The sequence below is a fragment of the Buteo buteo genome, chromosome 3, assembly GCF_964188355.1.
Source record: "Buteo buteo chromosome 3, bButBut1.hap1.1, whole genome shotgun sequence".
Taxonomy (NCBI): domain Eukaryota; kingdom Metazoa; phylum Chordata; class Aves; order Accipitriformes; family Accipitridae; genus Buteo; species Buteo buteo.
In genome coordinates, this window is record NC_134173.1 from 36,019,646 (window position 1) to 36,031,761 (window position 12,116).

At 41.2% G+C, this 12,116-nt stretch overlaps 1 protein-coding gene across 1 annotated transcript in view; it reads left to right on the plus strand.

Annotated features, from left to right (window-relative positions):
* XKR4 (XK related 4) overlaps positions 1-12,116 on the plus strand; it is a 226,850-nt gene that overhangs the window by 140,285 nt on the left and 74,449 nt on the right. The window contains exon 2 of the mRNA XM_075023301.1: positions 2,727-2,926. Within this exon, the coding sequence (XP_074879402.1) occupies positions 2,727-2,926 (200 nt within the window). The remainder of the gene's footprint in view (positions 1-2,726; positions 2,927-12,116) is intronic.

A 12,116-nucleotide genomic window follows, 5' to 3' on the forward strand; every position in this document is an offset into this window, starting at 1 on the left:
TTCAGCCTGCAATTAATTTGGCCAAAATTGATAGGACAGAAAAAAAATACCACCCTAGGCTGAAATTTGGTCCCCAGTGTGTGAAAAGAGAAAGTATCTTCCTCCTCTGTCTCTCGTGTCTAAATTGCAGAGCTAAGTAGACAAAGAGCAATGATTCCCCAGTCCCCAATAACTCACTGCCAGTGTTTCACAATAAAGTGCAATGGGAGAGGAAATATTTCCATAAGGGTTCATTAATCACAACATATTTGCCATGCACAACCACTCTGCAGAGCAGGTAAAGAACCCTAGGGGACGTTGCCTGGCACAGCATGTCATTTTCATAATAGGAAAAGTATTTTTTGCACAAATGCTGTAGAACTGAAGTTGCAGATGGCTCCACTGGCAGAGCTAGAGCCTCCTGGCACAACCCTCAGCAGCCAAAGCTACTTTAGGTATTTATAGCGAGGGTTAGTGATATCTCAAAAGAAGGATGCTGAAGATGCTGTCTGCCTTCCCCCATGTGCAATATTCCCAGGTGTGCCCCTTGGGAGGCCATGTGAGGCAGGCCGAACAAACCTCACCCAAAAACCAAACTGCAGAAGGAAATCCAAGCCCTACCTGTCCCTGTTGTGCTAGGAACAATTAAACTGATTGTGACTGAGATCCTGGGGGTCCAACACACCCATTAGCAGAACTGCGCAACAAAAGATGCCTTTCCACCTGGGTGGCTTCTTTCAGATCTGGACAGTGGGCAATTTCACTTTATGTAACCCTGAGGATGCCAGAGAGCCCCCGTTACCCCATCATACTCTGACCCATCTAGACCTGCTCAGTGTTTTGCACGAGAGGTGGGGTCGGTGTCTCATTTACTGCACCTCTGTGGTCTCCGTCTCTGAGTAGTTCATTGCTGCTTCACTCCCACATGGGACTTTGATAAAATTCAAAGCCACCTGGTGTGATTTTAATTTAAATGTGAATTTAATGTGTTTTCCTTTTATATTGCTATGATATGCATTGTCAAGAGAAATGCTGCAGGCTCAGAACTGGCCTCTCAGCTGTTTCTCTGTGCTACTCCCTGGTTTTGTTTGATGAATATACCTGAGTAAAACTGTTGCTCTGCAGTGGCGTGTGCATTGGGTACAAGGGTTCATTGGATACAAGCACAGCAGTCATTCTTCAAGGGGGCAACTGATTCTTGGGCTGTTTGCCAGTCATAGGCCAAAAATCTTCTCATCAGCAGGAGATACCTTCAGAGTTACAACTGAACAGAAGAGGGAGGAAAGGTTGCATGCAGCCTATATAAAAAGAGGTTCGACAATTCACCATGCTCCACCAGTTATGAAAAGCGTTTTAAAACAAGAACTTGTGAAAAGGAGGAGAAATACTGAAATGTTTTATTTTAACCAATTAAAACAATTCATATTGGAAGTGGTTAAAATTTACTAAAATTTTTCTTACTAGAAAATATAATATCATTCTTAAAAAAGTGCTCTGAAAACATATTAAAAGATCATAAGGAAATGCTTTCAGGACCAGGATGTGAAAGATACATCAAGAAAAAGAGAACCAGAGATCCACATCACTTAGTAGCCCAACAGGGCACTCTGGTAGGATGCAAGACAGTATCTTCAGAATTTTTCGTTAAGTGAGACTGTTTTTTCAGCCAGCCTTAATTTGTTTTGAACTAAAATTGTAGGAGCAAGGTGGGAGCCTAGACTTTCTGACACGGAATAACAAAGAGGAGATTAGAATAATAGAGCAGATCAAAGGCCACCCAGAGTGGTTGGTGTGCTGTGACACAAGTGTGTCATGGGAGACCGCTGCAAGCTCTGCAAGGGTCATGAAAAGCATCACAGCAGCCAGGTGGCTTGGCCATCAGAAGACATCCCTTGCTTTCTAAAACCACTCATTGCTCCTGCACCCACTGAAATCTCTTTAACTGGCCGGTCGCCAGGTGTTTTTCCTCCCGCTTGCACAGGCCACCAGAGCTGACGTGCTTTCTGACCATTACTTCTCTCATCTGCTGGTTACTGCTGCCTGTTGGGCTCCTGGCTCCTGCTGCTTCTTACTGCTGCTGCTGCACGGGAGCTATCGTAGTGAGTCACTTCTAATCACCAAGGGAACCCACAGCCAGATCTCTGCTCCTCCTAAAATAGGAGCTCACAGCTACATCTTCTCCCTCCTAAAATAATCAAACTATGAGAAAAAGCACTATATGTTTGGCAGTATCTGAAATATGATATTCAATGCATTAGACGGGTGGAAAAGATGGACTATGAGTTCAGCCATAGCAGGGCCCCAGGCTAAGACCACCCCAGGCTTGCAGTGCAGGTGGTCTTCCAAGTCCTCATAAAGCCATGCAGAAAGACCAGTTTTTTTCACGTTCTGAGTAGAGACCATTGCAGAATCACCTTTTTTCCCCACATTATTTGAAAAAACTCTGAGGGAGGCCACACAATCAATACATCCCCCTTATATTTCAGTTCAGAAGACTGGGTCCTTGAAAGGAATACAATTTAACAAGACAATGCTAAGCTTTTTAAATGGTTTTATGAGGGCAAGTCTTGTCTTCAGTTTAGTTCACTCTTATCACATCAAATACTATAAATTGCAATACGATAATCCTTTTAAATAAACAGTGGTTATTTTGAAGTACACTGAAAAAATGGTGGTTATTTTCAAGCAGAAGTGTTACCTGCAAAATATCATTCTGCATTTCTATAACCTCTCTCTTTTATTTCTAGGTATTTCCACACAATATACCTGGGTATCCGGAGTCGACGGAGTGGAGAGAATGACAGATGGCGGTTTTATTGGAAAATGGTGTACGAGTATGCAGATGTGAGTATGCTGCATTTGCTAGCCACGTTTCTGGAAAGTGCACCACAGCTGGTCCTGCAACTCTGTATTGTTGTACAGACTCGTACACTCCAGGCTCTCCAAGGTAGGGGTTCATTTAATCTATTTGGGTTTTTATGATTTTAGGAAGATGTAATTTCTATACATACATATTTATCCTTCTTTCAAACTGCTGTGCGCCTTGTACTTCTGGCATAAGAGCAGATCTTGCCTGCTAGCTGCTATTAAGCGGTTAACAATGACTGTCAAGAAAGCCTGTGTTGTTGGAGGTTTTTAGCCTTTCTTATTGGCCCTGGGGTGTGGGTAGGATTGATAATGTTTTGCTTTCTGCATGTCCTTGTAATAGAAGAGCTCTTCTGATTATCCAGTGGGCCAATGTGAAAATTGCATCAATCAAACTATTGCTCTTATCCCTGTGCTTCTTTCTGTGAATGTTCAAACCCCTCCAAACTGCAGTAATGAGGTTCATATGGTATTATGCAAAACAGAAAACAACACAGCAGAAAACAGCTATTCTGTGAAGAAAATGCCAGTGTCTATGGAATACATGTCCATCAGTTCTCAGCCGTGTTTATCTGAAATAATACAAGTCAGCTCCTGAGCATTACAACAATATTCATTCCTTCAAGCTCTGGGTTTCCTTCTAAGGTTGATGCTTTCACCAAGTGTGATTTCTTCTTTAAAATGGTAAATGCATGCATAAATCCTGCCATAGGGGCTGTCAGTCAGCAATACAGATATAAGAATATCACCTTCTCTACTGCTTTTTTGATGCTACTTTTGGTTACCTGACAATTTTCCTTTCGTATTGCGCCATTGTTTTGCCTTATGGCTGCACCTGGGCAGAAATTATTGGCAAGGGAATGAGGTGAATGAGAACTTGGGATCCAAAAGGTGACACAAATGTCATGAGGCAGAGAGGAGAGGAGGAGGAGCAAAGGGACAGAGGGAGGAAGGAAATGCAGTGGGTTTGCCATTTGTTTTTAAGAAACAGCTCATGGGCTTGTCACTGTACAAGACAAAACTATGACAGCACCTTGCTCTAAGAAGCTCTGGGTCTAGTTAGCTTATTATAAGTAATGTGCAGTGAGACTGATCAGGTGAAAAAGGACTGGGAACAAAGTGGGTAACTGTGTGAAGACCTTGATCCTGGGCAGTTTCCTCTGGATAAATCAGAGGCTTTTCATTTACCTCCCCTTTGAACTGACGTCTAATAACAGCTGTCCCGCTTCCTGTGGTTTTTGGTTTTGTTTCTTTAGATCTGAAACTCTGTCACCTTAAGGGGAAAAGAAAGCCAAAGTTTCTGTTTTAATTACTTGGTGCTCTGTACAAAGAAGGTTGCCTAAGCACTTCCTGCAGCTATTTCTCAAAAGGATGCTGCCTGGCATCAGCCAATCCAAACTATTATCATTCAGGAGAAGGTATTATCACTTCAAGAAGCTTTGTCCCCCAAGAAAAAGAGACTCCAGAGAGATGTTTAGGAGAAGAACATAGCCAGAATACTTTATGGTCAGCTGTAATTTAGCTATCTTCATAAACTATTAATACAGAAGGCCTCTCGCCCTCATTTTTGTGCAATAACAGATCTGTCTACGAGAAATGTGGCTGATGAGTAGGCACTAAGCCTGTGATGTACCCTGCAAGTGGTTGTTAATTAGAGAAAACCTGAAATGCTTCAATTTAAAAGGCAAAAATGGTTCCTGAAGCCTGCAATCAGCTCTGTGAAATCTAGGTATCAGAACCCAGAAAGGAATAAAACTATAATTATGGATTACAGCTGAGAAAGCTGAAAATATTTACTTATCCTCTCTTCCCCCATTTTCTCCCATCTGCCAAGGAGGAAAGGCTCCATTTAAAAAAAAAAACTAAGAAAATTAAACAAGGTTGTAGCATTTTCTTAAACAGTAGTACCATTATATTCCCCTGATGAAAGCTAATATGTTTTAGTACATTGCCAGCTGTGAAAATCCTTTTTCTGTTCTCTCTCCTTTTTTGGAGAAATGTTAAGGATAATGCCTTGCACTATAGGATGGTAGATTTGCTGTGAGGCTGCATAAGGACAGCATAGTTGCTCTCAGTGTTATCATGCTGCAACTGAGTGTTTTAAAAGGCCTAGCCATAAGGCATATGCTTCAGCTAGCTGTCCACTCACTGAACCTGTTTCAGGGATTTCTAACATGGATCAATAAACAGAGTATTGGATTGATTTTCTGTGTTTAGAGAATGCTACTTGGTTTTTATTATTGTTCTTTTAGTTCTCTTTCCCGCAGGACAAAGTTATCATGACAATTAATAAGTGCCATCTCTGGTCCATGTTCTTTAAAGTATACTTCCATCACAAACCACAAATTTGGCATGGGAAATGAATGATACTGGAAATGTCTTGGTCTATAAGCAGGGTATTTCTATTATCAAGCCATTAATGACCACAAGAAAAAATGTTAAATATTTTATTTATGAAATTGTGTATTTTCCATTCTAAATGCACCAAAATAGCATCATTCCCAACAGGAGAATGCTGTCAGTGTGACTGAAGATTCCCCGTTTTATAATGGGTGTTGGCTAAGTGTGAATTATTTCTTATTTCAGTCCTTAAGCCCTGCTAATCAAGGTAAGAAATACATACAGGCATGCACATACATGTCTAGGAAGAAAAATATTGTGCAATGTGTGCAAAACCTTCCCTCTCAGTTTTCCATACACTGCAGTGAGGACCACTTCAAAAGCCCAGAGGATGTACCACAAGGATCCTTTAGCACTTGCCTGGGCTCCCCAAACATGAATTTAAAAACTGCAATGTAAAATTCTAGCAAGGATTGTGTACCACTGTACTGTGACTGCTGCAGCAGAACATTGCTTGTGCATAAATCATCACTATGGACTGGCATCTCTCTTCTGCGTTGGCACCCAGAGAAATCTGAGTATTGATAAAACAGTATCTAAATTATTATCTAAAAATCTGATTCTTCTTTAAGATTTAATCAAAACTGGCACAATTAGAGGCAATGATCTTTCTTATTCTGCCTACAACCAGCAGCCAGGTCCATCCCAGAGTGGAAGAAATTAAACAGCTTATGGGGGAAGCTGATGATTTCTCAACGCTAATTCCTCAAGAAAACAAACAACTTCAGTATGATACTGGACTAAGCTGGAGCTGTGCTAACCCCCCTATTACCTCTACCTTTTCCACCCTGGTGGTTCCTTTGAGTTTGAAGAAATATCTACTCTTTAGAAGACAGATGTGCCTCAAAAATAAGTAATCCCTCAGTCTTTTCCTCATGGGAGCCTGTTTTCCTTCCTTTCTCTTTATGTGCTCTGAGCGCAGCATTCTTGCAACTTCTCTGCTGAGCCAGCAGCACCTCCAAACTGCATTGCTTTTTTCTTTTTTTTTGCCTTTTTTTTTTTATTTTTTTCTCTCCCTTAGTTACTCTGTAGGAAAGTCATGTCCTAAGCAGCTTCATGGTGGGAGTCAGTAGCTTCACCAGTCCTATTCTAGGTGGGAACTGTATGAGAAATAAGGCAGCTCTGCATGTGGGGGTAGCAATGGCAGAAAGTCCACTGAAACAACTGATGTTCATCCTGCATACATCTGTTTGCATAAGGGCATATATGCGGACAGAAGTGTCTGAACCATCTGCAGGTGAGCTAGTTTGGCTACCAGAAACAGTCTAACAGCAATAGCCTCAAGGCCAGGACGGGCTAGCTGATCTCAGTGCCAGTCTATGTACACCAACCGCCTGGACCCGGGCCCTTCGCCCTGTGTTTTCAGTTCTGCTCCCAGGGCTGGGCAACCAGGTCCTGCACTGGATCTACCTCCAAGTCACAGGGAACCAAAATACCAGAGTTGAAAGTGTTTGGATTATTGGATTACCCCAATAAATTCAGAAGGCTGCAAGTAATTCCCTTAAAAATGCCTCCACCCTTCAAGCTATTTAGCAAACAAGCAAGTAGTTTCACAGTCTTTGCTATAAAAACAAACACTTCCACAACAAACTGCCATAGACTAAGTATTAGGCAGATTTGCTGACACAGTAAGATCAGTCTAAAGGCTATGAGACTCTTCCTTGGTTGGGTCTCTGGACATCCAGCATAATGACCACATCTTACCACATTTGCTCTGCTGGCTCAACAGGTCTGAGGGCTGACAAAATGACAGACCTGGACTGGCAAATTGGCTCAGGGGCATTATTCCGCAATGACTTGAAGCCAACCTACCTGAAGGCTGCCCCTGAAAATCTTTGATTTAATCATGGCAAGTCCTGCCAGCACCTCACCCAAGCTGCATGTTCCCATCGCATCACTGGCATTGCCATGGCTGTACGCTGGGTCCCTCGGACACTTTTATTTTCCCCATTGCTAACTTGGTTGAGTCTCAGCAGGATCTGGTTGGACTCCCTGGGGCAGGGAGGTGTCACACGACTGGTAGGGACTAGGGGACATGGCATCAGGGTGGGTAGGGAAGGTCAGGGCTGTCCCTTTCTGTGGTACCTCATTTTGGAATCATGCATGCAGACTGGCAGTCATCCCTTGGCATTCCCCTTTTACTTCCTTTGATTTTCCCACTATGCCATTTGATTTTAGAAAGACTTCCCGTCTTCAAATTAGTAAGCAAGCAAAAAATCCTGCTGATCATCTGATTGGAAAGAGACTCCTTTCTGTTAGCATACAGTTACTGTCCTCTTACTCAAGGGCATGGTGTTCTAGCTGCTCCAAGATGAGCAGATAGACAAGATTGCTCCCTGGATTTTACCACAGATTTCATTATTTATGCTGTATTAATTAACACATTGTTTAAATTATAGATTAGCTTCTCATTCCGGTTTACTGCATATTATGCTGGCTAGTCAGCACTTGACATTTTTTTCTTCATCAGCCCCTGGGGGGTTTGTTCTGGCTTCTCCATACAGTACTATTAATCAAAGTCTCTATCAAAGTTTAATCAAAGTCTAATCAAAGTTTATATCATATAAAGCTGCAGTTCTTAATATAGACTGACAGCAGTGCAGAAGCAAAATGAGAAGTTCAGAACAATTTATAAATTCATCAAGTTTCATTGAAGTCACCACACTCCCATAGAGCTGCTGCATTCTGCTGAAACTGCATTTCCATGAAATCACCCTGGCCAACCATTTTCCCATTTTCTACCAGCTCTGTTGGAAACTCCTACGCTGTTCATATGCTGACACCGCAGCCAGCATACAAAAGTTCACAGTGCCACTAAGCATCGCTCTCCCGTCCTTCTACTCCAAAAGAATTGCTGTTCCTGCCTGAGCTGAACAAGAGGTTCAGAGACTTGCTAGCAGTTTATGACATGGCTGATAGGTCCTAACTTTATCTGGCAGAAGGAAATTATGTGTTAGCTAGTTCCTTAAAAAATCCTCTGGCAAAGCTCATCCTCGTGCATCAGGAATTCAAACTCTTTTCATATCAGTGCAATAAACTGAAATTCATTTAAGTTCGTACATTTTTTTTTGTGAGCACAACGCTATGCTTTTACATGGCTTTTCTTTTTTTGTTACCTTCACAGCAATTTTGGATTTCTCTGTAAAGTGCTGCCTACATTTGCAGTGCTCTTTAAATAAATAAAAAAAAAGAATTCTGATGTAAAATCTTATACAATTCAATGTATATTTGTATGGAAATAAGGTGCGGCACTTGAGTTCTGGGCAAGCTGCCACTGTTTTTCTCTGTGCCGTCAAGGTTCTGCACCACTGCAGTCCAGCGCCCAGCCTTTCCAGAGAGAAAGAAAAGCAGAGCAAGCAATAGTCCCAGATTCTGCCTGCAACTTGGCAAAACAGATTTTCAGTGACAAGGATGAACAAATATGATATACTATAGAGTAAATGTGTCTTCTGCAAATGACTTTTAAACTGATCTGTAGGCCTCTTTGCAAGTCTTAAAATGTTATCTTGCACTCATTAGGATGGAGCCATCATATTAGCACACCCTTGTTTCTGATAGGACGGGAGAGGACCTCCTGAAGGCGATCATGTCATATAATCCATTTCATAACCTGATTACAATCTTAAAACTAGTTATACCCTTTGTATCTAATATACCAGTTGGAAGTTTAATTGTCTGATTGATAAAGACCTGCTGCTGCTGTCCTGCCTTTTTAATTTCATCAGCAGTCTGTCCCTATTTATTCTTGTACCATCCCTGTTTTTACACTTGTTCCCTAAGGAAATGAGGTTCATGTGATGATATAGTCCATTTCTGTCCTTCAGTCCTGACTTTTAAGAACTTGTGATCCATTGCACTATTTCAACCAAATATAAAAGAGCAGCCAACATCTCAAAGATAATTATGTTTCTTTAAATGTTGTGAGAAAAGCAGCCAAGTCAGAGGAAAAAAAGACAAATAAGAGCCTCCACTAAAGGGAAAAGCAGGCAGACTTCAGCTGTTACTCTTTTTGTTAGGCACCAGCCACCAGCCAGTCCAAATATGCATCCTTCCAGCATCCATCCTGCACTGCTCTCCCCTGCCCAGTGGGACTATTGTGATAGACAGATGGGATTAGGGAATGAGAGACACTTTGATGGGAAAGTAAGAATCATTCCTTCTGCTGCTCGTTCTCTCATCTCATGAGAGGCTCAGCATTCTCTTCTCTTTATTATCTTCATAGACTTTCTCTTCATCATTTCCAGTCCGAATTCATCTTTGGTGAATATGGATGACCAAGATTGTACAGAGTACTCCAGATTACATTTCTCCAGAGCTCTCATATTTCTCATGGCAATATCTCACTAGGTGTGATCTAGGATTGTAATTCCCTGTTGACTCAGGCATTGCACTGGTTAATCCTAGTTATTTCATGATCCTTTAAAACACACCGGCTCTTCTGGTGTCATGTTACTCTGATGAGGGTTCAATTACATTAAAAAAAAAATTATTAGTAACTACATGCATGTAATGAAATTTCATCTCATTTCTACTTTTCCAGCCTGCAAGGTACTCCTGATTTTTCCGCATATCAGTCTCCTTTTCTATGTTGATAATGTCTCCCCAAACCTTATTAGTATATTACTTTTTAAAACCAAGGTCACTAAAAGAAATATTCAGCTAAGATTGGTTTAAAGAGTAATCAGTACTGAAAAAGGTAATAGGAATCCTACTCCAGCCCAAGAATTTTTCAATAGCATTTCAACATAATCCTGCAGTATCTTTCTTTAACTAGTTCCTTTACCTGCCTTAGCTATCTTCTACTAGAGGCACCAGATTGCCTCTTTTCCAGTCACGTGGTACCAGTTCTGAATGGAGAGACTTACTTAAGATGCTTCTCACCAGCAGCAGGATTTCATACGCCGGCTTTTTCTGAATCCTGAAACAGAGGTTTTCTGGTTGCACTGGGTGAAAACAAGGAGCTTCGAGTTTTGCTTCCATCCACAGTAATGCAGATTTCCTTTCTGTTCTCATTTCCTATCAGCTGGCTGTGTCTTTGAGCCCTTGTTTCAAGAGCCCTTACTGAAAATTGACCTATAAGGCACATCCTTTATTGCTGATCATCCTTTTTCCATTTCCATCTAGGCACCATTTTTGAGGTGGGTTTTCATACAGGTAGGTTTTGAGGCTTTTTCTAGAAGTTTTTTGCTTTGCAGGGTTTAAAAGCTCCAGAAATTCTTCTGTGTTTTGCCTTAAAGAGAATCCAAGTCTCCTCCGCAGAGAAGTCCCTGAACAATTAACTTCTGCTGCCTTCACTCATTTCTTTAAAATTCTGATAGACAGACTTACCAACAGATCTATTTTTGTTTATCTCTCCATTTTATTTAGATTAAACCGACATTCATGTCATCTGATGCTATTTTTTACAATTAGCTGTCCTATAACAACCTCAATACTTTCTGCAACTAAGTTTAGAAAGAAGCCTCTCTCTGCTTTCTGTCAGAAAATCTGTCAGTTGTCACACTCCGGAATATCCAGGCTGCCTTCGGTAGCGTTTGTTCTGCAGCCTGTATCTGAGAAATTGGAGTCTGCCATAATGAGACAATTCTCTGCAGAATTTCTCCCTGTAATAACAGTTTGAACATCTCTATCCATATCCAAATATAACTCTGGAATTCTACAGCAGAACTACCCACTGTCTTTCCCCAAAGTAATTTTCTATGCAAACAGAATCTGTTTTATCGGGGATCCCTTTCTGAAACATCAGTCTGTCATTCCATTCACACACACTGCTTTTACCATCATTGTCATCTTTTCTGAATACCAGCTCCCCTTCAGTACCTATGTGCAGGGAATCATCATGAGTCCATGATGTTTCTGTAACCCTCTAGTACTCTTTGCAACCCTGTAGTGCTTTATGTATGCTTTTACCCATGACTGTTTCCTGTGTTTTGATACCCAGATTCATTGCAACAATAGTTCTCTTATTTCTTACATTAACTGATTCAGTTTTCCATGCATTAGACACTATCCTTTCACTAACTGCATCACCTACCAGAACTACAGCTCTCATCAGTTACGACTTTTTTTGGCTTTCTTCCTGTATACCTTGATGTAATAAATGTCCCTATGCCAACTGCTGCATTCTTGTTTCCAGATATCCTGTCCCTGTCCATTTATGTATCTGGGTATGATACATCAATACAACTTTATGCAAAAGAACCAATGTACGCAACGTGGCAGGTACTGTCAGGAAGATAAGGAGTTGGCAGAGTGATGGTGTTGTTTCTTAGGACATCCATAACAAACCCACTGTACAGAACCTCAACCTCTGAAAGTCAACCAGAGAAGATATTAGTGAGCATTTTTCTTCTTTCCATTTAAGTGCAGGGAAAAAAAAAAAAAGTAAAACTTGTGGGTTGAGATAAGAACAGTTTAATAGAACAGAAAAGAAGAAAATAATTATAATAATAACAATAATAAAATGGCAATAACAATAATAAAATGGCAATAACAATAATAAAAGGATTGGAATATACAAAACAAGTGATGCACAATCCAATTGCTCACCACCTGCTGACCGAGGCCTAGTCAGTTCCCAAGCAGCAATCCGCTCCCTCTGGTCAACTTCCCCCCAGTTTATATACTAGACATGATGTCCCATGGTATGGAATACCCCTTTGGCCACTTTGGGTCAGCTGCCCTGGCTGTGTCCCCTCCCAACTTCTTGTGCCCCTCCAGCCTTCTTGCTGGCAGGGCATGAGAAGCTGAAAAATCCCTGACTTAGTCTAAACACTACTTAGCAACAACTGAAAACATCAGTGGGTTATCAACTTTCTTCTCATACTGAATCCAAGACATAACACTGTACCAGCTACTAGAAAGACAACTCT